Genomic DNA, 26,410 nt, shown 5'->3' with positions numbered 1-26,410 from the left:
TAACTAGCATTATTTTTAACAAATGAAGCTGAAATGGCGTCTTGGGGACGATTGTAACAATAAGTAAAAGGACGATTGTAACAGCTGAAAATAAATAATCTTATGTTTACAAACCATTACTTAATTCTTTAAGAACCACCAATAGTTTCCTATATCATTTATATATGTTGCATGTGCATTATTTGATTTGTCACCTTTCACAGCATAAATTAAAATTTTTAACCCCTTAAAGTTAAAAGTTTAACCCTTTAGATCTCTGCTCATTTTTACTCCTAAAATATCACTACTATTTTGATCAATAAAAAAATTTATCACAACTATGATAATATGTTTAATTAACTATGTTTTAGTTGAATTTATGAACTGTTACAATTGACCCTGTAAGTGGGGACAGTTGTAACAAGTGCACGTCTGTCAAAAATTGTTTATAACTAATGTAATAACATTTAAAATAAGGTATTTATTTTTTTTCTAGTAGAGGATAGTCTACTTTACTCGTCTGTCAATTAATACTAATAATATATTGGATTTTTTGTTAGTTAAAAATAGTTAAGTAAAAAATGTTACAATTGACCCCACTCTCCCCTATAGTTATGTTCAAATTTCTAATTTAGCAGTTCAGGTTTTTTACCTACACTGTAAAAAATTTCCGATTGGTATAAAGTACTGGTACTATGATATAAAGTACAGATACATCATCCGTAAAATCCATTTAACCGTAAAAAATATTATTACCGTAAAATATTATACTGTAATTTTTGAAATAATAATTAGAGTGATCCAGTGATTTTAAGACAATGATTACCGTAAAAATTACGGTACATCATATTTTTCGCTCTGCAACATGCTCCGATAAAAATGGTTTTTACGATAAATAGTGAGGTTACTGAGTGCCTAATGAGTGCCGGTACTTTTTACCCGTATTTGATCTGGAATTTCCTACTGTGTACAGTATTCATTAAATATTATTTTTTGTATCCCATTTTTTATGATACCTAACTTGGATTTTTAAATTAACAATATTGTAAGCATTTGTAAAGACAAAATTGTGTTTTATACAAAAGTCAGATTTAAATTTTTGAACGAAACATTGGAATTTGAATAGGAAAAAAACTCAAATTGATAATTCAAAGTATGCTAAAAATGTATAAATTTTAAGTGTGTGGATATGTATAATGTTCTAGTTGAACAAACTAGGTGATTCCCTATGATGATTTAAATATATATATATATATATATATATATATATATATATATATATATATATATATATATATATATATATATATATATATATATATATATATATATATTATAACTCTAAGATTGAAGTGATTATTAATTACATTATGTTTTCCTTAGAATTATATTAAGTACAAAAAAATGGTAATTAGAAAAAAAGTAATAAATTCTTACAGCACGTTTTTTTTTCTTTGAAGAAAAAAAACGAGAATAAAATTGTAGGGTTTAAATTCCTTTAAAAAAATTCTTGCTTTATAATTCAATTCATTTTTATGTGATATCAAAAAAAATCATTCTCATTTTATTCCCATTAAAACAGACAAAAATGATATATTTTAAAGTAATTTTGACATTAAATTATTCCACCCCGTGCCAATTTACTTGCTGCCATACAAGGGAAAAAAAACTCAAAATGGAGGTGGGGGCGAATTTAAAAAAAAAAAAAAAATGAATTTCAGGCGTGGTCCAAAATTCATCCATTATTTTCCCACCATTTTATGTATTGATCGTTTCTGAATATATTCCACCAATATATCGATATGCACTTATAGTACTAAATATCAGACGATTATATACAGATATATATATATTTTATGCATTAATGGCAGGCGATGGCTTAGAAATTCATTCTTTTAAAGTAATGCTAAAAGCAGACGATTAGATAAAATCTTTTTTTTTTTATGTACCAAAAGATTCAGATGGATGAAAAATTTGAAAAAGTTTTCAGGTGGACGGTACCTGTCAAATTATTTTATCAAATTACAGTGATTGGAAACTGCAAGCCATTCTTCCTGCCGCTATTTCGAACTTCGGTGTCATTTAGAATCGATGAATAATGGTAACAAGGTTGGTACTATTGAATTCTAATAGGTTGTGACTGTTTAAGCGAATTATAGTTTAAGCGAAACTTCTATCGCCATTGAAGTAGTTTTATATAAAACTAATTAATAATAATTATTAATATTGAAAAATTTCCCATAATTTTAAATAAAGCATTTTTACTTTGAAGTCTTAAGATTAAAACAATGAAATTTTAAAAAAAATAGAAAAATAGGGCCACCGTCTGCCAAATTATCGATTTCTAAACTTGTTTATTTATTTACATTATTATTTTATTACTTGTTTATTATTTATTTACTAATTGAGTCATTAATTAATTTGTTGATTCGCTCATTTATTCATTCATTACCTATCTTGCCTTGTTCATTTGAAAAATAATACCATTTTTCATCGCATAACTAATTCCAGTTCATAAATTATCTTCTGTTCGGATTTCGTTGCAGTGCACTCTCTGCGCTTCGCACATTTTCACTACAGGGTTCGAAATGCAGATCTTGACGGTGGTTTTTTATATCCACCAGATTGAATGAAGCCATGTAGCAATACATTTAATTTTTACATTATAAAGATAATAATGATTTAAGATACCTTAATCTTACAGTGTTTTGAAATAATTAAATTATTCAATAATCTTCACCACTTTAACAAGCAATAATTCAATTTAAACAAGAATATAATTGTTAGATTTGAAGAGCATATGGCGTAGTTATAAATCCCACCTTTTTTTTTTTACGAGTTACATTTCTACATTAAAATTATCCTTAGTATTGTTTCTAAATTAGCATTCTGCAAGTTTCCGGAATTTCCACTTAATAACAGTATAATACAAAACAAAACAAAAAAAACCTTAATGCCAATATGAAAATCGTAACGTTTGTTCTCAAAACGCTCTCTTGAAAAATTTTAAAAAAATATGGCGTGTGTGTGTTACCATCTTATTGTCCCAAATTTTTAATTTGTAATACCAACCTTGAGAACCGATACTGTCTGAGCTAATATTAAAAAAATATTTTCAATGAAGAACTGAATTAGATTTTTTAGATATATTCAAGTGTACGAGAATTTTGAAATATTATACTAATTAAATTTTTTATAAAAAAGAAAATTTAGAAAAAAGAAGAAAGAAATGAGTTGAAAATAAATTGACGCTCTTGAACTTCATTATTCAAGTGTGTGAGAAGTGAGAATTTTTTTTATTCAAATTCAATTTTTAGGAATAAAATGTGCAGAAGAAAAAATGGAAACACTTGAATATATTCCTTATCTAAGTGTATGAGAATTTTGAATTTTTGTTCTAATCCGATTTTTAACACGAAAGTATACAGAGTTGAAAGTTTGATATTCAAGTATATGGGAGTTTTGAGTTCTTGTTTTAATCTCATTTTTAACAAGAAAATGTACATAGAATAAATAGAAATACATGAATATTCTCTTTATCAAAGTGTATGAGAATTTCGAGTTTTTGTTCTAATCCAATTTTTAACATGGAAATATGCAGAAAATAAATCGGCACACTTGAACTCATTTATTATTCAAGTGTGAGAGGATTTATAGAGTTTTTATTTATTCTAATCCAATTTTTAACAACGAAATGTGGGTAGAATTGAACATATTCTTTAATCAAGTGCATAAGAATTTTAAAATTTTTATTTAAATCCAATTTTTACAAGAAACAATGCACAAAATACGAAGAAACCCAGATAAAAATTTAGTATTCAAGGGCATGAGTTTTTGTTCCGATCTATTTTTTAACAATAAAATGTGCGAAGAAAAAATGAATACACTTAGAACTCTTATTCGAGTGTAATTTTGAACAAGAAAGTGTGCAGAGAATGGATGGTTACAGTTGAACAAATTCAACTAAAGAAAAACAAAAGGTTGAAAATACAGCCTGTACGACACATAATAAGTCATTCATTGACGCTTAAATACGAACGGCAGATGGAAAACTTAATTACTTACCACCCATCATCTAGCTTATCTGTCATCCAGTTATAACCTATTCAATACGCGCTTATTGTTATTTCCCTTTGACGTGATTCCTTTACAAGATGAGCTAACTATAATTTATTGCTGTTTATATATGGGTAATTATAGTTGATTTATATAAATTGGATGAATTGTGAAAATGCATTGAAAAACGTGGGGATTTGCTTAAATGATTTCGATGTTTTCTTTTAGAAGCGAAATTGATTTGAATATTTATTTAACTATCATTTATTAATCTGTCTTTCTTTTTTTAAACTGCGAGACAATGAACTTGATCATGATCAAACGATCATTATCAGCTCCAAAATTAAGTTTGAAGATAAAATAATTTGGTAAAATGGAATACATCCTTTAATTTTTCATTGCTTTGTAAATAATTCACATTTTTTAATACTAAACTTAAGAAAATTACTTTTCTTTTTAAATATTTAATTATGGTTTCAAATTTAATCTTTTTGAACAATGTTTACATGGACTGCATAATTATCAGACGTGAAAGCAAGTAATGCTGTTAAAAACACTAGAAGTTTCATTATCACATAATGAGGAAAGAAACAGAATTCGTCTTTCAACAAAAAAAGATAGTAATGAAAACGAGTCATTTTATTATGATCTGAACTTTGTAAAATGAGATAAAATCAAGCGTATTTTTTACTCTTGTAAAGTTTGCTTTTGGAGATTAATTCGATCTCTAATAAACAGATGGCAGCACAATTTTTTTTGTTGCACTGAAACCACCAAAAACTTTTTGCAATTTATGAGACATTTTTAAAACGAAAATAAAACGATTTGGAATTGTTTGCAATCAACCAAACATTGCTACGTTTAATAATTGCTACGCTAATTTAAATAAAAGTAATACTAAGTTAAAATAAAAAACATTTTTGAGATTTTTATGTTTAAAAACAATATTTCAAATGCTGTACATTTTGCACGTTTCTGTACTCACTGGTGCTGAAAGAATGTAAAAAATATGTTCTTCTTAAATAATAAGTTAATGTATGAGTAATTATATAATTGACAGTTAAGCAGATTTTTCTTTAAAAAAAAATTGGATTTTTACTTTTAGGATTTATTGCGACAATAAAGTAGCTACTGAATTTGAATTTTTTCTAATATGTCATCTTTTAAACCTTGGATATGGCAGAAAAAAATATTACATCTGAAATATATATTTGTAATTAAGTTTAAAAACTAAACCGTCTACACCTAGGCAATGCATATTAAAAACACATATCCAGGATACATATTAAAAGCATGTCATGGGTAAGATATTTCTACTGACAGGCAGAATTGCATACTAAACTAACTGAATTTAATTTTGGATTACTCCACACATTTGTGTATAGCTATTTTTAATGAAATAAAAAATTCTGTCCTATCAAATTTAAAATATTTAATAAACGATTGTATTGTTTTGCCACCATGTTCACTAATTTTAAAAGTTTACTAAGCATTAAATCTTCTTATATATTGTGAGTTTTACATAAAAGTTACAAACAATGATAATAATTAATTAATCATTTATCTAAAATTAACATTAAACCTTTACTATAGCATTAACTAAACAATAAATATTGTTATTTTCCTTTTATTTTTACAATAAAAATTACAAACAATATCAATAATTCAATCAAATTATAAACCTTATTATTTCGCTTTTCCTTTTCAGAATTACTTTTAAGATTACAATATTTTAATTTTATTTTAATATAAATGCATATTTTACTCTCCTAGTCGTGTAATAAAAATTACAAAAGGGATATTTAGTTATAAATATTAACTTTTTTCTTCCAGTCGTTCTATAAATTTTTTTAAAAAAAATATTTCTATCAAATTATTGATATTGTTTTGAATTTTATTACTGAAAATGAACAGCCGACCCAATTCTAAGTTTACGACAATCAATATTTACCTCTATAGCCTTGTAGTTTTGAACTCAACCCAGAAGACAAGGAAGCTTCTGGATCAAGCATTGAGACAAATAGCCTCCATGAAGGACTTTTTAATTTAACTAACCCACATTTACGTTACACTGAGAAGGAAACCATGAAAACCTCCTACGGTTACCCCGATGGCATGGGGATTCTAACCCATAGTCCGTCTACCACTGAGATATTTTACGTCGGTGCGAGCCAGGAGCAAAATCCGTATCAACCAGCCACCGAAATATAGATATTGAGTTTTCTCACCCAATAATGCTATAAAAATAACAAATCAAATTTTAAACACTAACTGCTTTAAACATTGTGCATTTTTTTTTACTGCATAACAAAAATTATTTCTATCTAAATAATATATTAAAAAAATATAGTTCGCTTACGCAATTATTCTTTTTTAACGGCAAGAAAAAAAAAGTTTCAAGCATAAGGAACTACAGAACATTATCCCTGGAGTTGGAAGGAACTCGAAATCCATATTTGTTTCACAATTATTTCCCAGATACTCTTTATAAACTCTCACCTTTACATATGTTCAATAGGTCACCCCCTCCTTCCACCGAAATGTGGTCATTATTTAAAACGCTTATCGTTCTTTTCTACCCGATACAACTATCGTCTGCTTTCGATTCTTAAGTAATTAAGGAAACCTCCCCTATTCCGCTCATTTTCACCAAAAGATATTGAGGGGGGTTTGTTCTAGAATCTATCGAAACAGCACGATCCTTTTCTCCTGTTCTAATAACGAGTATTGTTCCTGGGTAATTAGAAGTGAGGAGCAGGCATTTTTAATGGTTCCTCTTAAATTTTGTTTCCTTTTATGTTCTTGAGTATACCGGTACTGGATGGAGACTAGATGCTTTTATTTATAGGATAGGTTTACCAGAAAGCTATACTGAAATACTTGAAAAGTACTGATCGACAGATATGACATATTTTTCACACAAAAAAATAATAACTTGTCCAAATTTTTTATTGTTCCATAAATTATATTGTGAGATAAATTATAATGAGAGATAAATTAATTTTAAATTAATACAAATATAATAAAAAATATTTTTTACGTTGAAAAATTGTGCAAATTACATAAAATTTGCTGTATATGAGTATCATTAGTATTTTTTCATGGTAATCAATTTCTCTATATTTTCAAGTGATTGTTAAGAGTACTTAAAATAAAGAAATATGTAAAAAACTTGATTTTCAATAGACTACTTAAGTATAATAGACTCTTGAATACATCGGTATTGGATGGAGACTAGATACTTTTAATTATGGGTTAGGTTTACCAAAACGTTATACTGAAGTGTTTGAGAAACACTGATTGGCAAACATGTTATCTTTATGTATGAATAAATAACTAGTCCTAATTTTTTATTATACCATAAATTATAATGTGAGATAAATGTTCCCTTTTAAATTAACAAAATTATAAACAGAAAAAAATTTTATCTTGAAAAATTGAAAAAAATGAATGGGTTGTATACGATTTATTGGAATTTTTTCAAGGCAACCAATTTTTCTAATTTTTCAAGTGATTGTTAAGAGTATTTAAAATAAAGGAATACATAAAAAGCTTGATTTTTAACAGATTACTTAACAATCAAGTATATTGAGTTATTGAGTTATATATCAATTTAAAGTCTGTTTTCTCAATCTGTTAAAATTTGAAAAGCAATTTCAAATTATACGTTAAAGGTATACGTTAAGGTATCAACATTATTCACCTTTGTTCAATGTAATTAAAATTTTGAACTACTTATTTCTATATATATATAAATTAGATCAGCTCTCTAAAAGTTTATCTTCTAGATTACAGTCAATGATCGGCAAAAGGTGTTCCTGTCTCTTGACCGTAAAAATAAATTTATGCTCATGAAGCTATTATTACCATAAAATTGTAATTAGTAATTTTCAATCAATATATATATTTCTCTCGTAAAATATATGGCCACTAGCCATAAATTAACGTTAATATCATAAAAGTTATCTTAAGTTAGGACCTTGACGTTGTTTGAAACACGGACGATTTGTTTGTCCAGTCAAAGACGGTGAAATAGTGCTGCCATCTGTTGATGTGTGAAAATGTTACATGTTCGTTGTCCGTGGTCACCAATGTAGAGGGAAGGTAATTAAGATGTTCTCTGATACTGGCTAAGTGTGAATTCGGGAACTTTGTGCCCGAAGTCTGATGCTGTAATCCCCATGTTAAAGGTGGTGCTTTAGGAAGCCGTATAATTACCATTTAAATTAATCCTCAACTTATTAGTTTTGCTGAAGTTCGTTATAATTACTGGTCTTAAGAAGGGCGCTCTAGCTGTATAAATTAACTACCAACTCTCCAAATTTTACGAAGTTTGGTAGAATTCATCGTTTTACTAGATTTTAACCATTTTTCATGCTCGTAATATAAAAAACAGCCCTCATTAAAAAACACTTATTATCAATATTGAGCTGTTTAAAGCTATTTATTGGATACATTTCATGATCATTCAATTTACTGTCTACGTTTTCTGCATAAATATGCCTAAAATTTAATCTAATTTTATCAAAAATCGCTATATTAAACTTGAAATATTCTATTGAATGAGATAACAATCTATGGACTTAAAACACATTTGAAACTTAGCCCTTTCACTATTCATTTAATGTTTAAAAGGTATTTGTCTTTTTTATTTGAATAATATTTCCTGACCTAATTTTTCTTAAAATTAAATTCAAGCAAAACAAAACCACACTGAAGTCTGATTCAAAAGAAAAGTAAAGAGCAAAAAAACCCTTCTTTTTTTAATAAATAAATATAAATGTAGAAACTTCTCGAAACAAAGACCGAAGCAGAGGATAGAAAAATCACACATCTCCGCAATTTTACGTTTTCTTCCGCTCTAAAAATTGACCTTTCTGCTGAAAAAGTGTATGCTATAAATCATTTTCTCTCCATTTAATAAAACCCCCCGAACGAACGCAAAAATTCTGCAGCACTTTGCGATTGAGGAGAAAATTTCTTCCTCACCAAACGAACACACACCGAAAACAAAAGGCTGACGGAAATGAAGAAAAATAAGAAGGCAGAAAAAAATAATAATGCGAATATTTCGTAGGAAAAAGAAAGCAAAACTGCCGAAAAGCCCATCATTTTTCGAAAATAAACTCGCCTAGCGTTTTGCTTTGTCATTAAGAAGCTGCTCTCGCCAAAAATAAAACATCCCTTTTTATTTTCTTCCCCCCAATCTTAAAGAATTTTTTATCCCTTAAATTCCCCCTTCTTTTTTCTTCTTCTTCATCTCCCGAATTTCATTTGTTTCATTTTGATGTACTAGCAAGTGTTTCTCGCTTTTTAAGATCTATAGTGGAAGAGTTTTATAAAAGTAAACGCCGTTGGATTTTCTTAGTTGGCAAACCTTTGTTTTTAAAGTGCAAAAATAAATTTTGGCTTTTTTCGTTTTTGGTAAATGTCATGATATTTAAGTATTCTAATTAAAAACTCAACGTCCCATAATTAAACACCTTGTCACATAATCTTTATCAATCAGAACTTAGTAGAAAATTTAGGGACATTAGAATTAAAATTACAACTCAATAAAAACCTCAATATGCCCGAATTTTACTTGTTCAATTTTGATGCTCTAGTAAGTGTTTCGCATTTCTTAAGATCTCCAAGTTTAAGTAAAAGAATTTTATGAAAACAAACGCCAAAGGATTTTCTTAGTCGGCGAGCCTTTTTATTTAGAGGGCAAAAATACATACTTGCTTTTTCGTTAGCTTAAGTGTTATAATACTTAAGTATTCTAATTAAAGTTTTAAACTCCGTGCCATCCTTGTCTCATAGTGCATACTCCGTTCCTTGTCTCATAGTGCTTATCAAACTAAACTTAGTTCTCAATTTAGGGAAATTAGAATTAAAATTAAAACTCAATATACTTGAATTTCATTTGTTTTATTTTTATATTCAAGTAACTGTGTTTCTTGCTTTTTAAGATCTACAGTAGAAGAGCTTTATGAGTGTAAACGCCATTGGATTTTCTTAGTTGGCAAGCTTTTGTTCTTAGAGTGCAAAAATAACTATTTTTGCACTCTAAATTAAAATTCTAATTCAAATTTTAAACTCCACGTCACAGAATGAAACATATTGTCTCATAGTATTCATATCAAACAGAATTCACACCAAAATTTTGGAACATTATAATTTAAATTACTACTCAAACACAAACTTCAATATGACCAAATTTCATTTGTTTTGTTTTATTACTCTAACAAGTGTTTCTAGCTTTTTGAGATCTACAGTAGAAGAGTTTTATGGAAGTAAATTGGAAAGCCATAGGATTTTCGTAGTTGGCATGGTTTTAAAAGTGCAAAAATAGATGTTAAATTTTTGTTGTTGTTTAATTGAAAAGTTATAATACTTAAATATATTCAAAATAAAATTTCAATATGTTCAAATCCATGACACATAACGATAATCAAAAAGAATCTACTCCAAAATTTCACGGATATTATATTAAAACTTAATACAGATTTAATTTAACTCTTTATTAACGTTTCCGCAAATCCGCAACCTATTTTGGTTTAAAGTACAGACACCAACAAAACTGGATTATCTCTTACAAAAATCGGTTGAATTCTAAACTGATTTGGTAAGTGTACGTGTGCGAGAATTGTACAAGAATAAGACTTTCCAGGATTTTGAAAGTTTAATTTTTATAAAACGGTTATTAAACTTAAAAACGTCAAGAAAAATAGTTTTTTTTTATTTGTGAAAGCAATTATATTAGTTATAAAAGACTTAAAGCCGAAAAAAAGTTTATTCTTTAATCATTGTAGCAGTTTAAGCAAAATTAACTGCCCTCTGCACATTTTAATTTGTATTTTAAAGCTTATCCTAATGAATGAAGTATGACTAACTAAAGGGCATTAAGAAATATTAAATATAAAGACTTTAAACACCCCTTTCCAAAATATTCAGCAGCAATAAAAACAGCTTACATGAGCAATAATTCAAAAGATCGAGATTGCTTTCTTTAAAATGTTGCATAGAAAGTTGTGCCTAAATTATTATAGTCAGCTACCGTAAATGGGGTGAATGTCGAGTTGATAAATAAATAAATAATAACAGGAAAAAAGTTACTTTCGATTCCTTTCGTCAAAGAGGGGAAAATGTTTAAAATCCCGTTAATTTTACGGAAAAGATGTATTTTCTTGTTAAAAAATATTACATTTTAGCTGGGTGTGGCTTTTCATCAGAAATGGTAAAAAATATGGTTTAGATTTTGATGAATTTTATGAGATATTTTGCAAAATGGATAAAAATAGAGACTTCTTGCTAAATTACCGCTGGATAAAATATTTTTAAAAATGAAAAGCTTAATTTGTTATGTATGCTTAAAAGTAATTAGCTTTTACTTTTCAATTACTCCGAAATTTGTTGTTATCATGTTATTTATAATCATTACAACTCCCATTACTCATTTCTGTACACGTTGCTTATACATAATTAGTGATCCCATTTTGAGTTTGTTTTTTAATCAATTAATTCTGATGGCAATTATTGATGACTTGAAGAGATTTCATAATCAGCAGTGTTAATTATACTCCCTTATACACGGTTAAAAAAAATTGTTTGAATTGTGTTAAACCATAATATCGTTTAAGACCATAAACCATTTTATTACACTCTCAGAAATAAAACTCTCACTTTTAGTGATTTTGCAATCTTTGAGTGGTAGTTTTGAGAATCAGTTTGTCACAAAATCACGTGATTTGTGATGAAACGCGAACTCTCAAATATGTTACGAAAATGTTTCCTCAGCTCGAAACCTCATCGTAGAGCATTGTGGGAGACTCTTAACTAGAATAATGACAGCAAGATCGAAAATAAAGTGACGAATATGCTGACGTTCTGTATGGTGGTCAAGGAGTTTTGCCTCGTACGAGGAAGGCACCCGGTTCAAATCCCGGTACGGGCATAAGTGTAATTTAACTCTCTGCCTTATTTGTCCTTCTTATGTTGTTAGAGTGACATTGATCCACCTATGGTGCTCACGATAAAGTTGTTATTAAAAAAGTTAGTATATTAGGCACTACGTGGATTTTTTTTCTGGAAAAAATTGAATGACGAAATATTTTTTCCTCATTCTAACTTTGACAAAATTCGCTTCCTCGAAGAAGTGATGATTTCGTCAATTTGACGAAAAGCATATACCGGAAAACAGTTTCGCCAAAAACGAAGAAAGTCTCGTGATATTTGAGCATTCATTTTTTTAAGTCCATACTTCATAAATTTCGTTAAGCGATACGATGACTTAACTTAAACGGAAGTTCCGCTTAACATTAATTAAGGTTACAGCAAATATTCACAATATTGTGGCTCAAACTACCGCTATTATAGCTGATTGGATTTAACGGGAAGAGTAAATCAAATTATTGTTTTTTTTTTCTTTTTTTTTTTACCTTCTGCTGGGAGTTTACAAAAATATAAAGCCTCTTTCTCAGTGTTCCTATTTTATTAAAATATCTACTTTCGAATCTTTATTTAAAATATTTCTTTTCTCACAATTTTAATTTATATCACTTCTGAACTTTGTTAATTAAAGTTTTAAAACTCGCGAAGTTATTTAAAGAAACTTATCCCATTCACCCAAAAAGCTTAAGAAAATGGGCTATGCAGAAGTTTTAAAATTTTTTAGTTTGGACTATTCTGTAAGAAATTCCGGATCAAATAATGGCATACTGAACACTTTGGGTGCATAATCCGTAAAATTCATTTTTACTGTAAAATATTATATCATAATTTTTATAGTAATATTTATTTAATTAGAGTGATTTTACTGTAATTATTATTGTAAAAATTACGATACATCATATTTTTTGTTCCATAACAGGTTCCGATAAAAATGCATTTTTACCACAGGAAATTTTTACAGTGTTGTGACTTTAAGAAGTATCAAATGAAATGAAATATATAAACTAAATGATTTCATGAAATACAAAAATAATCACGTATTGCAGTATCAAAATCATCACGTAATGGAACATAGGAACTATCACGCGAGGAAGTACTGAAATTGATGCGTCAATATTCGATGTTTACTGACAATTTATTTCATCAATCAACTGTTTTCTGAAGTTTTTCTAACTCCCCTAAGTAATCACCATAATCTGTGATCTAAGTAAAGTGGCACAGTTCGTTACATATTTCATCGTACATAACAGAAACCTTAAAAATTCACTTAATCAAAGTAGCCCCTTTTAGAATCAATTACCACCCCCCGACACAAAATAGAGCATCTTTTAGTGAGGAGAGCTTCTGATATTTCTCTCGATATTTTGATACCTCCTAGTCATAGTCACCGACAGTGCTCCAGGTGACTAGAGGGAGGAATTTTTGTAAATATACGGTATTTTTTTCCACTTTTCGTGGGATAAATAGAAGTGCAAGGAAACTAATAACCAGTACCCTTTCAAAAAATATGTTTAACATGGAACTATTGTATTGGTACTTCAAACTACAATACGGTACAAATTTTCTACAAACTTAATAAGCTGCTAAATTAAATTATTTTTCAGTTTAAGTTAAACCATAGTATCTTTTAATCAAGTTTAGGAAGCATTATAATACGGTTCAATTTACCACCATATTAAAATATCAATCAAACAGCTTTTACACCATACAAGTAGATTTATTTTATTTTATTCAAAAAATGCTTGAAATTTTTATTTTATTGCAAAAAAATAAGTAAATAACTTTTTTATGTCCTTAGTAAAAAAGGTAACAAATGAGATCTTAGATACTTTTTTTAAAAAAATAATAATAATACTTTTTTTCCTTGTTTTGACAGAAACCATAATCATCATTTCAATCTCCCGCCTTTCATTTTTCCTCTTTCCTGTTTTATAATTTTTTCCCGTTTTATTGCTTTTTTTCTCTTTTTAATGACGTTTATATAACGTTTAAAAAATGCATAAAAAAGGGAAGAAAAAAAAGCGGAAATGATATGCGTGCAAATGTGAAAATTAAGGTGAACGGAGAAAAAATTGGCACCCTCAAATATTGCTGAAAAAAATCTTATCGTGATTGGTCTGACTGACTTTTTTTTTCTTCTGATTTTTTATACGAGAATTGTTTTTTATGAGTAAGGAAAATTGAAATTTCCCGTTTAAGAGTGAAAAGGAACTTTTTAACGCAAGAAAAAGAGCTGAAAATTTATTGTTTTCAGAAATACCACACTGGACAAAGAGAAAAAGAAATCGCTTTTGAAAAGAAAGAAAAAAATATTAACTTTTATTATGTTTATCTTCAGTTGTACTTTTCCATTAGAATTAAAAAAAATACTCGTGTCGAAAAAATAGTAATTATTTTTAGTCACGTTAAGCCAAAAAGTTAAATTTCAGGTTAATGAGACTTTGTTATTTTTAGATTTATACTTTGCAGAATTTTTTGTCAGGTTCATTATGAATTGAAATAATATTAATAATTCGATAATCAGTTTATATTAACAGCAGGCGTTATCGATTTTTAATTACATGAATTCATTGTTATGTATTAGAAATATATTACTGTTTGTTAGATGGAAAATGTATAGATTTAAAGTTACAATACATTTAAAAAATGTTATTGAGTATGTTAATTTAACACATTTATTTAATAAAAGAGTTTACAGCAGGTAAATATTCTTTTAAGATAATATTTGTATGCAAGGCTCGAAAAAACTCAGAAATTTTACCCGTCCCCGAGGACGGCTTGTCCAACAATGTACCCATTCTCCTTTGAAACTAACCCATAGCTTCTAAATAAATAAAAATATAATTTTCTCTTATTTATTACAAACATTTATATAAATTGCACAATGAATTAGTAGTTACTAGGATTACATTATACAGTAATGCAAATACTGAAAATGTATCATTATACAAAAATAAATTTAGAAGAAGTATCACGAACATTAACGGGAAAATGGCCGTCCGCGCGGACGTCGGATTCGAGAAATTCGTTGTCCGCGGGAAACTTTTGACAGCCGAGGACGGGCGTTTTTTCGAGCCCTGTTTGTATGTTTTATAACCTAAGCATTTAGCACTTTTTCAGTTTTTTTCCCTTTAAAAATATCAAAGTGAGGTACTGTATGTAACTGGGAATCTGTATTTGACTCTATGTCGAAGAATTTAAAAATAATTACGTAATAATAGATTTTGAAACATTTAAAATTTTTGAAACATTTAAAATTTCAAAATTTGAATTCCCTTGTATGCAAATGTATGAACTCAATATTGAACATTGACTTATTAATACTTTAGCAAAGACAGATTGACATGCTAATGTATGAATACAACTTAGATTTATAGGTTTTAAAAGATATTTTAAAAATGTGAAAAAAAAATGAGCATTAGTATAAATAGAAGCAACAAAAATATTTTCTAAATATTTTTCCACTAGAAACCACATTTAAAATAAGGAACTCTGCAGAACAAATTAAAGCTCTGCAGATAAAAAAAAAGTTGAAAATAGTGTGTTCTCACAACGTTAGCTTTTTAAAAATATTTTAGAGGGTTATTATATATATTAAACACTATTTCACAGACTAATCATGACGTCATTCATTGATCGTTTTTAAAGGTAGATTTAGCACAAAATCGCAGTAGGTGGTTCAAACGATATAATATTTCAAAATTTCAAAGAAATGTAAGATAGTCCAAGAAAAAATGTCCCGAAATGGAATTTTTTTCTTCTTTTATTTACTCTTCGTAAATGGCGACATTCTTGCGTGATTTACATAACGTATAAGTAGTATTTGACTCTTGGCATCGTTTTTTAATTAATCATGCATAAAAGTAAGAAAGATGATAATCTTCATTAAAGTCTGAGATTTCAAATGGTTTAACTTACTCTCAGAAATTAAACTTTCATTTCTGATAATTTAACAATACTTGCGTTTCGAAATTTTTGACAATCATTTCGCAGCAAAATCATGTGCTTTTTGACGAAATGAGAAATCTAAAATATTCAACGAAAACATTTTAGTCCTCGTTTGTCTTCTCACTGTAATGAGTTCTCAAGCCTTTTTTTTATTTTCATTTATCTGATTTTAAAATCATTTGTACCATATGAACGGAGGGTACAGAGATTAGTGAGCTCCTTCAGCAAACAGGTATCCCGGGTTCAGTCCCCAGCTGTGACTACCTGCACATTCCTTCACAACCCCTTTATTATTCGGCGTGTTCTAGCAGTTGTGTTAATCAAGTTGTAGTATTAAGCCTAATGATTTTGATGAAATTCATCTTCCCAAGCCACTATAATCAATTTGACTATAATGTAGACTATAATCAATTTGAAGATTTAGTCAATTTAATTAATTTGACGAAATATTCCCTCGAAACCTTTCAGAAAACGGTTTCGTCAAGAAAACTTGGTGAATTTTGAGTATCTATTTTTTCTACGGTGACTAATTTCAATCGTCTTCTACGTTGGGGTTACAATACAATGTTCTCAAAAAAGTCTTAATCCTACTACGATGGTTGCTCATTGACAATTGAAAATTAAAAGTGACCAACCACGTGATGCATCTAGTCTAAGAACACAGCACCTAGCTTAAATGACAGACGATATCTAATGGTATGACTTCTCGATGAAGGAGTATAATAGGAAGGGTTCGGACATTTTCTGTGTTATTACCATTATCATTAAAGAAGCTAAAGTGAATCTTTTCTCAATTTGCGTGACATTTTCCACCCCCCTCATTCTGAAGATATTGCGTGATCTGGGAAAGGGACACTTAAAGAGATCTCCCCCTTTAATCACAGATTCTGACGCCTCTGATACTTTCAAATTCAATGGAGAAATTTCCACTGAAATATTCGAACGAACTTTTAAAAGCTGTCAAGTTTTTATGTTCATCTATGACAATGAAGTAATTTGACAGAAATCGGAAGGTGGTATTGTTCTTTTCGCCATCGCGCCATATTGGCGGCAAATGAGATGAGTTACTTCTAAATGATGGTTCGATGACTGCTTTATCTATGCATTTGCTGCCAACTTGAACAAATCTTGCATAGAGAAATGAATTGGAATTTTTTTTCTTTCTCTGAAAGCTCTTTTTTGGTTCATTAACGTTTTGCTTTGTCTTTTTAATTTGAGGATTTATTTATTTATTTATTTTTTGAAAAGTATCGAACATTGGAAAATTACTTCATCTCTTTCGGGATGACAAAATTTTATGCAATTAAAAGTTAATTCAAGATATAAAAGAAACTATCATGAACATAGAAGTAAACTGAATAAAATTTATGTTCACGAATTTCTTTAATTCGATTGCACGCATAGTATATTCAAAAATTTATGAAAAATAAATAAATAAATGAAAAGAATATTTTATCACAAAAAATGGCGATTCGTAATAAACTACTCAGTGTAGTTATTAAGTTCTCGATATTATTTTGATTTTAAAAAATCGTACTAAGGGGAAGGAAAACTAAAATATACTTACATTTTCTGATCAATAAAATCTTTATGGTAATCATTAACGAAACTAAATAAAAAAAAATTATTAAAAGTTCTTCATCTTGAAAATATATAAATTGTTAATAAATGTTAAAAAAGTGATATATAAATTGTTAAAAAAGTGATCAATCATTATTTTCCAATAAAATGATTCTAAAAAAATGGCTTAACTTATTTTCCAGAATTTCGATTAATATTTATAATATTAATTTCTTAATGCATATTTCTTGTTCTTATTATTTCTATATAGAATATTCTAATACATTTTCCCATGTTTGATTCTGCTTTTTTAAAATGATGAGTGATGTTTTATTATTGACTACGCTGTTCCTCTATTAACATGGTTGTATTTTTCTATCAATCAAATTTCAATTTGCAAAACGAATTCGAAAATCACCATTGTTTAACTTTAAATACCATATTTTAAGTAATAGCAAAAACAATTGAAATTATAAAGTAAACTACGTTACAATCACCGGAAAACAAAGAAAAACTGTGAACAGGTAATGATTTATTTTAATGTGACCTAAAGTTTGATTTTTCGCTAACTTCCTGTAAACAGAAAATAAGATAATCTCCCCAACTATCGTTTGTCATGCAAAGACAGGGAAACAGACTTTCCTGTTAAATTTCTTGAGCAACGAAACATGTTAGCATTTGAGTATGGTATTATGCTTAAGAGAATTTTAAATCGTTACATTACTTATTGCAAATCTCGCAATGGAATTTTCAATTTTTTTTCAGACTGGCCAGAATGCCCAAATTTCAACAAGATTTCTTTCACCGTATGACGATACAAATTATAAATATTTTCCTGAAAGCTGCAAGAAGAAGTTATTGACGAACAGAATTCATTACTAAGTGAAATTTTGACCTCTTTCTTTCACTCCTTTCTTGATTTCTACAAGGAAATTTATATCCAATCGAAATTTTGAACACTTTCTTTCACTCCTTTGTTGATTTCTACAAGCAAATTTATATCCAATCGAAATTTTGAACACTTTCTTTCACTCCTTTGTTGATTTCTACAAGCAAATTTATATCCAATCGAAATTTTGAACACTTTCTTTCACTCCTTTGTTGATTTCTACAAGCAAATTTATATCCAATCGAAATTTTGAACACTTTCTTTCACTCCTTTGTTGATTTCTACAAGCAAATTTATATCCAATCGAAATTTTGAACACTTTCCAACTCGATAACGGATTCAGAATCCGATTGGAGATCCAATCCCCCAGTTGTTTTATTTCATTGTTTCCAAAAAAAATATTGTCTTTAGGTATTTCAAATAAGATACTGGTTGAAAATTTTAATTAAATTTTTTCGCCATTCATAATTTGTCAATATCCAATTTATTCTTCCTCTTTATTTATTTTTTTTTGAAGAAAATGATCGTATATGCTTCATTAGAATATTACTGGGGAAATTTTATTAAAAAGAGATGTTCTAATTCATACTTTGCAACTTGAAATCAGCTCAACTCATTTGTCAGATTTGTACAGAGCTTATGCCTAAATTTTGTGATAATAATTGTTTTACAAAGCTACGTTCTGATCCAACTTACCCACAACTTGCTTTACAACTTAAAATCAACTCAACTCATTTGTCACATTTGTTCTGGGCTTATGCCTGAAGTTTTTCATAATAATTGTTTTACGAAACAACGTTCTGATCCAACTTACCCACAACTTACTTTACAATTTAAAATCAACTTAAATCATTGGTTAGATTTGTCCAGAATTTTTTCTTCTCATTATTATAGAATTCTCTATATTTTATGGGAATGTATTCGGATCTTTTGAATGATGGAACATACTGATGTTCCAATCGGAACGGAATGATGCTTTCACGGAATTTTACGGAACGATGTTCCAATCCAACTTACTTTACAACTTAAAATCAACTCAACTCATTTGTCACATTTGTACTGGGCTTATGCCTGAAGTTTTTCATAATAATTGTTTAACGAAACAACGTTCTGATCCAACTTACCCACAATTTACTTTACAATTTAAAATCAACTCAACTCATTGGTTAGATTTGTCAAGAATTTTTTCTTCTCATTATTACAGAATTCTCTATATTTTATGTGAATGTATTCGGATCTTTTGAATGACGAAACATACTGATGTTCCAATCGGAACGGAATGATGCTTTTACGGAATTTTACGGAATCCAACTAACTTTACAACTTGAAGTCAAATCATTCTGCTTGTTAGATTTTATACGAGACCTATACCATCTCATTATTCTAAACATTTTAAATTCTCGTTATTCTCTTTTCTATCATAGCAAATACTTTGCGGAACAGCGTTTAACTCACCATTATTTAAAATAAACTCATTGTGTCAGATTTGTACGTGACTTACACCGTGTCATTAATCTAGAATTCTCAATTTTTTTATTATTCTTTATTTTTTTGACGACAAATATTGCACAAAACTATGTTCCAATCCAACGTAACCATTGATTTTACACAAATTCCAGACAAACACGATTTTCAGGAAACAAAATCAGAATGACCTTTGCACAAAACTTCAACTCTTGGTTAAAATCTGATATTATCCATTAAAGAAAAATCAAAATTAACTCAAGTCATTTGTCAGTTTTATACGTGACTTTTACCTTCTTATTAGTCTAGAAACTCTGAGAAATTGTTTCAATACATTCCCTTAGTTTGGCTTGCAAAAGAAGAAAAGAAAAAAAATGGGCGTCTTACGGCCAAAAAAGAAATGTCTTCATTGGTCAGAAAACCCTTTTCCCTCAAACCGACAACCCTGTAATTTATTTCTTAATAAGCACCGTCTAATTTGCTTTTTCCACTTTGCACAAAAGAAAAAAGGAGTATTTTTTGACTTAGATGAAACATTAAAAGACAAGTTGTAAAAACACCGAAATACGTGAGGAGGTGGTTTCTGGGCTTGACGGAAACAATCGACTATTTCATTAATTGGTCTCCAAAATATGAAAAGATTTATCTTAATTGAGATTCCATGCTCTTAATTAGAAATGCATTGAATGAATGAATAATAGTTGAAATTTTAAGAAAATTAATTTTGTCAATATCAGTATATATATATATATATATATATATATATATATATATATATATATATATTTCCTTTTTTAGTATTAAGGGTAGAATATAGTTTTGAATATCTGTCTTTTAATTCTATTTTAGTAATGTAATTAAAGATGTTTAAACAGCCGGAAATCCCTTTGTGATATTTAAAAACTAAAATAGGTTTTTCTTCTTCTCAAACTTAGTTTAATAAAAGTTTTTTTAAAAAAACAACGTAAAAGAAGTGAGAAAATTTCAACAAAAGCTGAATTTAAAAAATATGTTTTCTTAATAACAGCTTATTTTATGGACAAAATTTTAAGGAATGAATTTTCGTATAAATATTCGGTCAAAATTTACGGTACAGAGAATATTTTAAAAATCTAATTAATAACTCTCAATTATTACAGTTTAAAGAGTTATTACAGTTTTCAGATAAAAATTCACTCGATTAATTTTTAAAAACTTTACTCACGATTCAACTTTGTACGTAAGTTATTTAAAAACACCCACATCAATTTTTTGCCTAGACAAACTTTTTCATACTTTTAATGTGAAATTATTTAAAAAAGTTTTTGCTGTACAAATGATTAAGTCTGAGGTAGTAACTAATATTTGGTCCTTTTCCTCAACAGCTGCCCTCTATCGGGATCAGGAGAGATCACAAGAGCATAGCATGAAATCTCGAGATCATATGTACAGTGACCTTCCTACAGAAGGAGATCTCATTCTTCAAGTAAGTCCTCCACTGACCAGCGTCTAGCTTTTCTAATCTTGCGCGTAAGTGCTTCCATACTGCTACTTTTATGTAAGTGCTACTTACATGAAAGTAGCAGTATCGCAGTACTAAATAATTAGTACTGCTATAAAAAAATTATAGAAGTACACTTACTGTATGTACTACTTTAATGTTTCTGAAAACATAAGCGTTAAAATATGAGTGATTCCCTGACTTGAATGCGAGTCACAACTTTATCTGTCTCCGAATACTGTTTTTGTGATCTTGATAAAACTCATTGCAGATCAAAGTAAAATCCTATTGATAATCAATGCAAAAATTTATTACAGATCAATGTAACAACTTCTTTCAAATCAATAAAAGAACTTCTTTCATTTCTAAAGCACAGCATTATGCAAATAATGTAAAGAAAAGGATAAGTGTCAGTCGCCAGTGTAACATTCAGTCAAAAAGTCACTCTCCAGAATTACCATTTTTTAACAATTGTCAATAATGTGTTGATGCCATAGCCAATTAGCTTTCTAAAGGCAATCAAGTGTAAAACAATTGGATGGTTGTATGAATGGTCTCCTTAATTGCCTTCATTATACATAATCTTAAAATTAAGGATGCGTTGTCTTACTATGCTTTACCAAGCTTGTGGTAAAACTGCAAACATTTCAATCTTATTTTTCTCCACAGTTTTAATAGCAAAGAGCGAGCTCTTTATAACACCAATTGCTTCCAAAATTTTGGCAAGGAAGAATCAGTAAACAATGAATGCCACCATATTTAGTGGGGTTCAAAACTGAAAAAAGTATTCCTTGTGGCATTCCTTATTGTGTTTAAGTTGTTCAGAACTTTTATATTAACAAATTAAAGGCTTTTTAGGAATTGTACAATCTCATTGGCTAACTTCCTAAGCAAGCATTTACTAGCTTCTATTTTAGTGTAAAATCATTTTTAATACTGTGCAGATGCAAACATGCAGTTTTTAAAATTTAATCAGAAACTATCTCTCCATAAGGGAGTAACGAATCAAGTCTAGCGAGCAGTGAACAAATTGCGCTGTAATGAGTTGCTCGCAGTATTGCGTCGTTTTAAGGCTGTTTTTCGAACGCTCCATCGTAATGTGAAATGATGCTTATATGCTTTTTTTTATGACTGTTGTGAGTTTGAAGCTATTACTCATGACTGTTAGGTGAAGTTTAGTCTTTCTAAAGCCAGCGCTGACGACGCATATTTTCAAAATGGTGCAAAACGTCTATATGGAGAAAAGCCACAGTTCTGTGAAAACGAAAAGCGTTTGCGGTCTAGTTTTTTAATATTTAAAATTTACTCCAATGCTGCATTAGTTGAGCTCATAAAAATTTGCAAAAACTGTGAATAAGGCAGTAATTTTGATAATCTTCGTTTTCCTCTAGGGGGAAAATGTCGCCAAATTGGCAATTTTTAAAAAAGTTAAGTTTCTTTTAAAATATTTGTCCGTTCTAAAGCCCAGCTTCACGGCAAGATTATATATATAGTTTGAAATCATCGCATTGTTTCAAGTGTAAGGCACTTAAAATGTGGCCTTTTTCTTATTTTCCTTGGCGACAGAGCTTCGAAAAACAGCGCTAACAATGTGATATTCATTATAGATACTTCATAGTTTCCAGCTTGTTTTTCTTCACTAACTCTATGGGAGCGAGATGCAAATTTCTAAAACAGTTCTGAACGTTTTTGGCACTGACTAAAGCCGTATAACTGTTTGTTTTTATTAAAACAATGCTTTGTTTTTAAAATGACAACGAAAAAAATTTTAAGATTTAATTAATACCAACAAAAAAAAAGAATTTAATTATGGTATCAAAATATTTAAACACATCTACAAAAAAAAAAAAAAAAAAAAAAAAAAAAAAAAAAAAAAAAAAGAATTTTTCCAATTACAGTTAGCAATGCTATTTTAAAATTTTGATATTTCCCCATAATACGAATTTTTCCTCAAAGAGTTAACTTTTGCGTGGAAAAATCAGTCACGTGACACGCATTCTACCCACGGCAAATTTACTTCCTCTGCTTATAGAAACGATTCTGATAACATCTTAACAGTGATTTATGCAAACTACATTCTTTAGCGGTTTGCGTGCATTGTCAGTAAGGAAAGAATAAAGGAAATAATTACACAAGTTTAGTTGGATTAGACGCAAAATCTCAAACCGCATTTTCATTATTCTATAGCAACCTTAAAAGGGGTACTGAATCACTTTAAAAAAATAAGTTTAGTTTTGTTCCTCTTGTTGTAGTGCGCATTTTCAACAAGCTGTTTTTCTGAATGATATTTTATTATTATCTTTTATATCTCACGTTAGCCATAAAATTTTACTTTAATATAGTTTTCTAAATGTATTTTTTTTTAAATATAATATAATATATTTTTGAAAAAAATGTTTTGCGCCATTTTCTGAATAAGCATAGAGAGGGCTGGCTAAAAATAGGTTAAACTTGACCAAACAGTCACTTTTGCAAACTCACAGCAGTCATGAAAGTTTAATTTAATTTAATTTAACCCTGCCCCGCAACAAAAGGGGACATCCGGGGAGCATTGTGGGAGAGAACAAAGGAGGCCTTCAAATGAAGCAACCCTGAGAGTGACCCTGGGTTGCACGGGTGTAAATGTACAGATGTAAAGATGTACTGTTTACGGAGCTCCAAGTAACAACTGAAGAATGTTCATGAAAGTAGTATATTATTCGCAAAAAATCAAAATATCAAAATGCAAACAAATTATGAAATGATTACTCAAGATTCCGCAATTGGGAAAAAATTTTGCCATAATTTATCGGCATTTTAATATTTTGAAGGGGAAAAAATTTCAGCATTTGGAAAGTCTTGGTTTACTTGGACTCATTTTTTTTCTTTTTTTTTTTTGATTTTAAATTGAGGAACCAAAGGGGATGAAACAGAATTATTCAAGAAAATTTTATCGCTCGGTAATGCGTCCACTTAAGTGTCAAAGGTTTTACGGATCTCGTCTGACTTAGTGAAACCTTGGAGAATTAGCAACAACAACGGAAGGATAAAGGTTTCTAATAGACAAGGTTTTAAAAATCGATTCAGTAGTTTCTCGGAAAAACAACGATAAAGTTGGCCATTTTTATGCAGTCTGTATATAAACATTCGAATTCCCTTAAGATTTTCTGTGATTGCTTCTAAAAGCACATCATTGATCCAGCATTTTTATGTACTGAAATATTCTGGAATAAATCTCTTGTAGAAGAATCAAAACCCAATGGAAATAAAGCTAAAATTCAATCGGGAACAATTCCTTTTACAAACTACTGAACTGAAAGTAAGACATATTGTAGTTTATGAAAACATTATTTTGCCATTTTATTATTTTTTATATCCTGAATCCGCCCTCCTCTATCAAAAAAGAAGGAAAAAAGTAAGCATAATTTGAGTTGGGGTCTCCGCTACTTCGCAAGATTTGACCGTTGTCACTGGCAACGGACTGGAAGGGCAGTCAAAACGTAGCTCCTGATTGGTCCAGGGATCGTTGACTTCCGCCCGAACTGTCCAGCTTCCGAAGGAATGGGCTGGGGAGGGGGGGATATGCCAAAATGGCGTCTCACCTAATGACACGCGCTTTGGTTTCCATGGCAACCGTTGCCAAGCAAGCACGCGACAGAAAAGAAAGCTTTAGCAAAAGATAGTATCAGCAAGTTCACCACGTCTTGGATAAAAATGCTTTTGGAAGTGGTAGGGGTGGTGCAGAAAGACAAAAATATAAAAAGCTTTTGGAGAATATTAAGTAATTGAAGGGACATTAAATCTCTTTGAAGCTTGGAGAGAAGATTTCGTGACTGCCCCTGAATGACTACCAGAATGCGATTAAATGAATTCAGATGCATAAAATATTAACCGATATGCATTAGACTGAGAGAGATAACTGCTTAAATTAGTGGATTTTTATGTGCTTTACGAACGATGCAAGACGTAAATCAAAAAAAATTTTTTAACTGATTCAACAAGTAATGGGTTTGTTTTAAAATTGACGACTTTCAGGACAATTTTTCTAAAACTATTTCAAGTGCCACATTGAGTTGCATGAAAAGCTTTTTACTAGACTCATTATTTACTCGTATTATTTCTTTTTAATAATTGCTTGTCAGACTCCATTGCTTAGGATAATTTTGTCTTATTCGAATGTTTTGAGCTTATTTTTAACTACTTTTTGACATTACATTTTGCCATTAACATTGCTAAGCACCATATGAATATTACATTGCTAACCACATAATTGCACAATGCGAAATTTACAACAGTAATATTCACAAAACTGTCAGAAACTTCACCTCGTGAAATTTACAGCAGTGTGCTGAACTGTTCACAGCACTGCTCAAAACAGCAGTTTTATAAATTTTAAATTTAAGAGGACGCTATGCAATCGGAGAAACTTTTAATCACAAATTTTGTTTCATATCCAATCGTATATTAGAACTTGAAGTTTAGAAAAAAATATATTTCACGATAAACCTACGCCGTAAAAAAATTTTATCGTATAGTTGCCATTATTTTTTTTTTAAGTTTTGAGATAGGCTAAAATTTTTACTGTGCATATAATCACATTTTTTTATTTATTTTTTCCCTGCAACTTTATTTATTAATTTTTCGTTTGTTTGTTTACTCACATCATATATTTGCATTACATTAGAATCAATTTAATGGATTCGTTGCAAAAACATTTCGTTTAAAGAACAAGCACAGTTTTAATAATGTGTTCGCCCTGATTCTTTCAAACAATTGTTATTTTGTCAATTTAGTATAATGTTTCTTTAAGATGACTACAGTTCCATACTTAAAAATGCATTTAGATTGCATAAGCAGCAAAAATTGTGGTAATTACGCACCAAAATTTTTTTACAGTGTAAGGAAAACAATGGAGTTTTAAATGTTGTAATAATGTTTTTAAATTCTCAAAATGTAACAAAAATTATTCCAGAACTTCCCTATAGCGCAATCCTAAGTAATCCTGTCCTGTCAAATATTTGATTTTTTTTTTCTAAATTTGAAACTTATGTCCTTTTCATGTCCTTTTCTACACTGTAAAAAATTTTGTCGTATAATTGCCATCATTTTTATTGTCAAGG

At 29.2% G+C, this 26,410-nt stretch overlaps 1 protein-coding gene across 1 annotated transcript in view; it reads left to right on the top strand.

The window, feature by feature from the left end:
• LOC107457394 (uncharacterized) overlaps positions 1-26,410 on the top strand; it is a 166,276-nt gene that overhangs the window by 104,251 nt on the left and 35,615 nt on the right. Inside the window, exon 3 of the mRNA XM_087151674.1 lies at positions 21,196-21,296. Within this exon, the coding sequence (XP_087007800.1) occupies positions 21,196-21,296 (101 nt within the window). The remainder of the gene's footprint in view (positions 1-21,195; positions 21,297-26,410) is intronic.

Source organism: Parasteatoda tepidariorum, chromosome 9, assembly GCF_982258835.1.
Source record: "Parasteatoda tepidariorum strain Cologne lab strain chromosome 9, Ptep-v5.0, whole genome shotgun sequence".
Lineage (NCBI taxonomy): Eukaryota > Metazoa > Arthropoda > Arachnida > Araneae > Theridiidae > Parasteatoda > Parasteatoda tepidariorum.
Note: the sequence above shows the minus strand (reverse complement) of the source record. Positions and strands in the feature narration are given on the sequence as shown.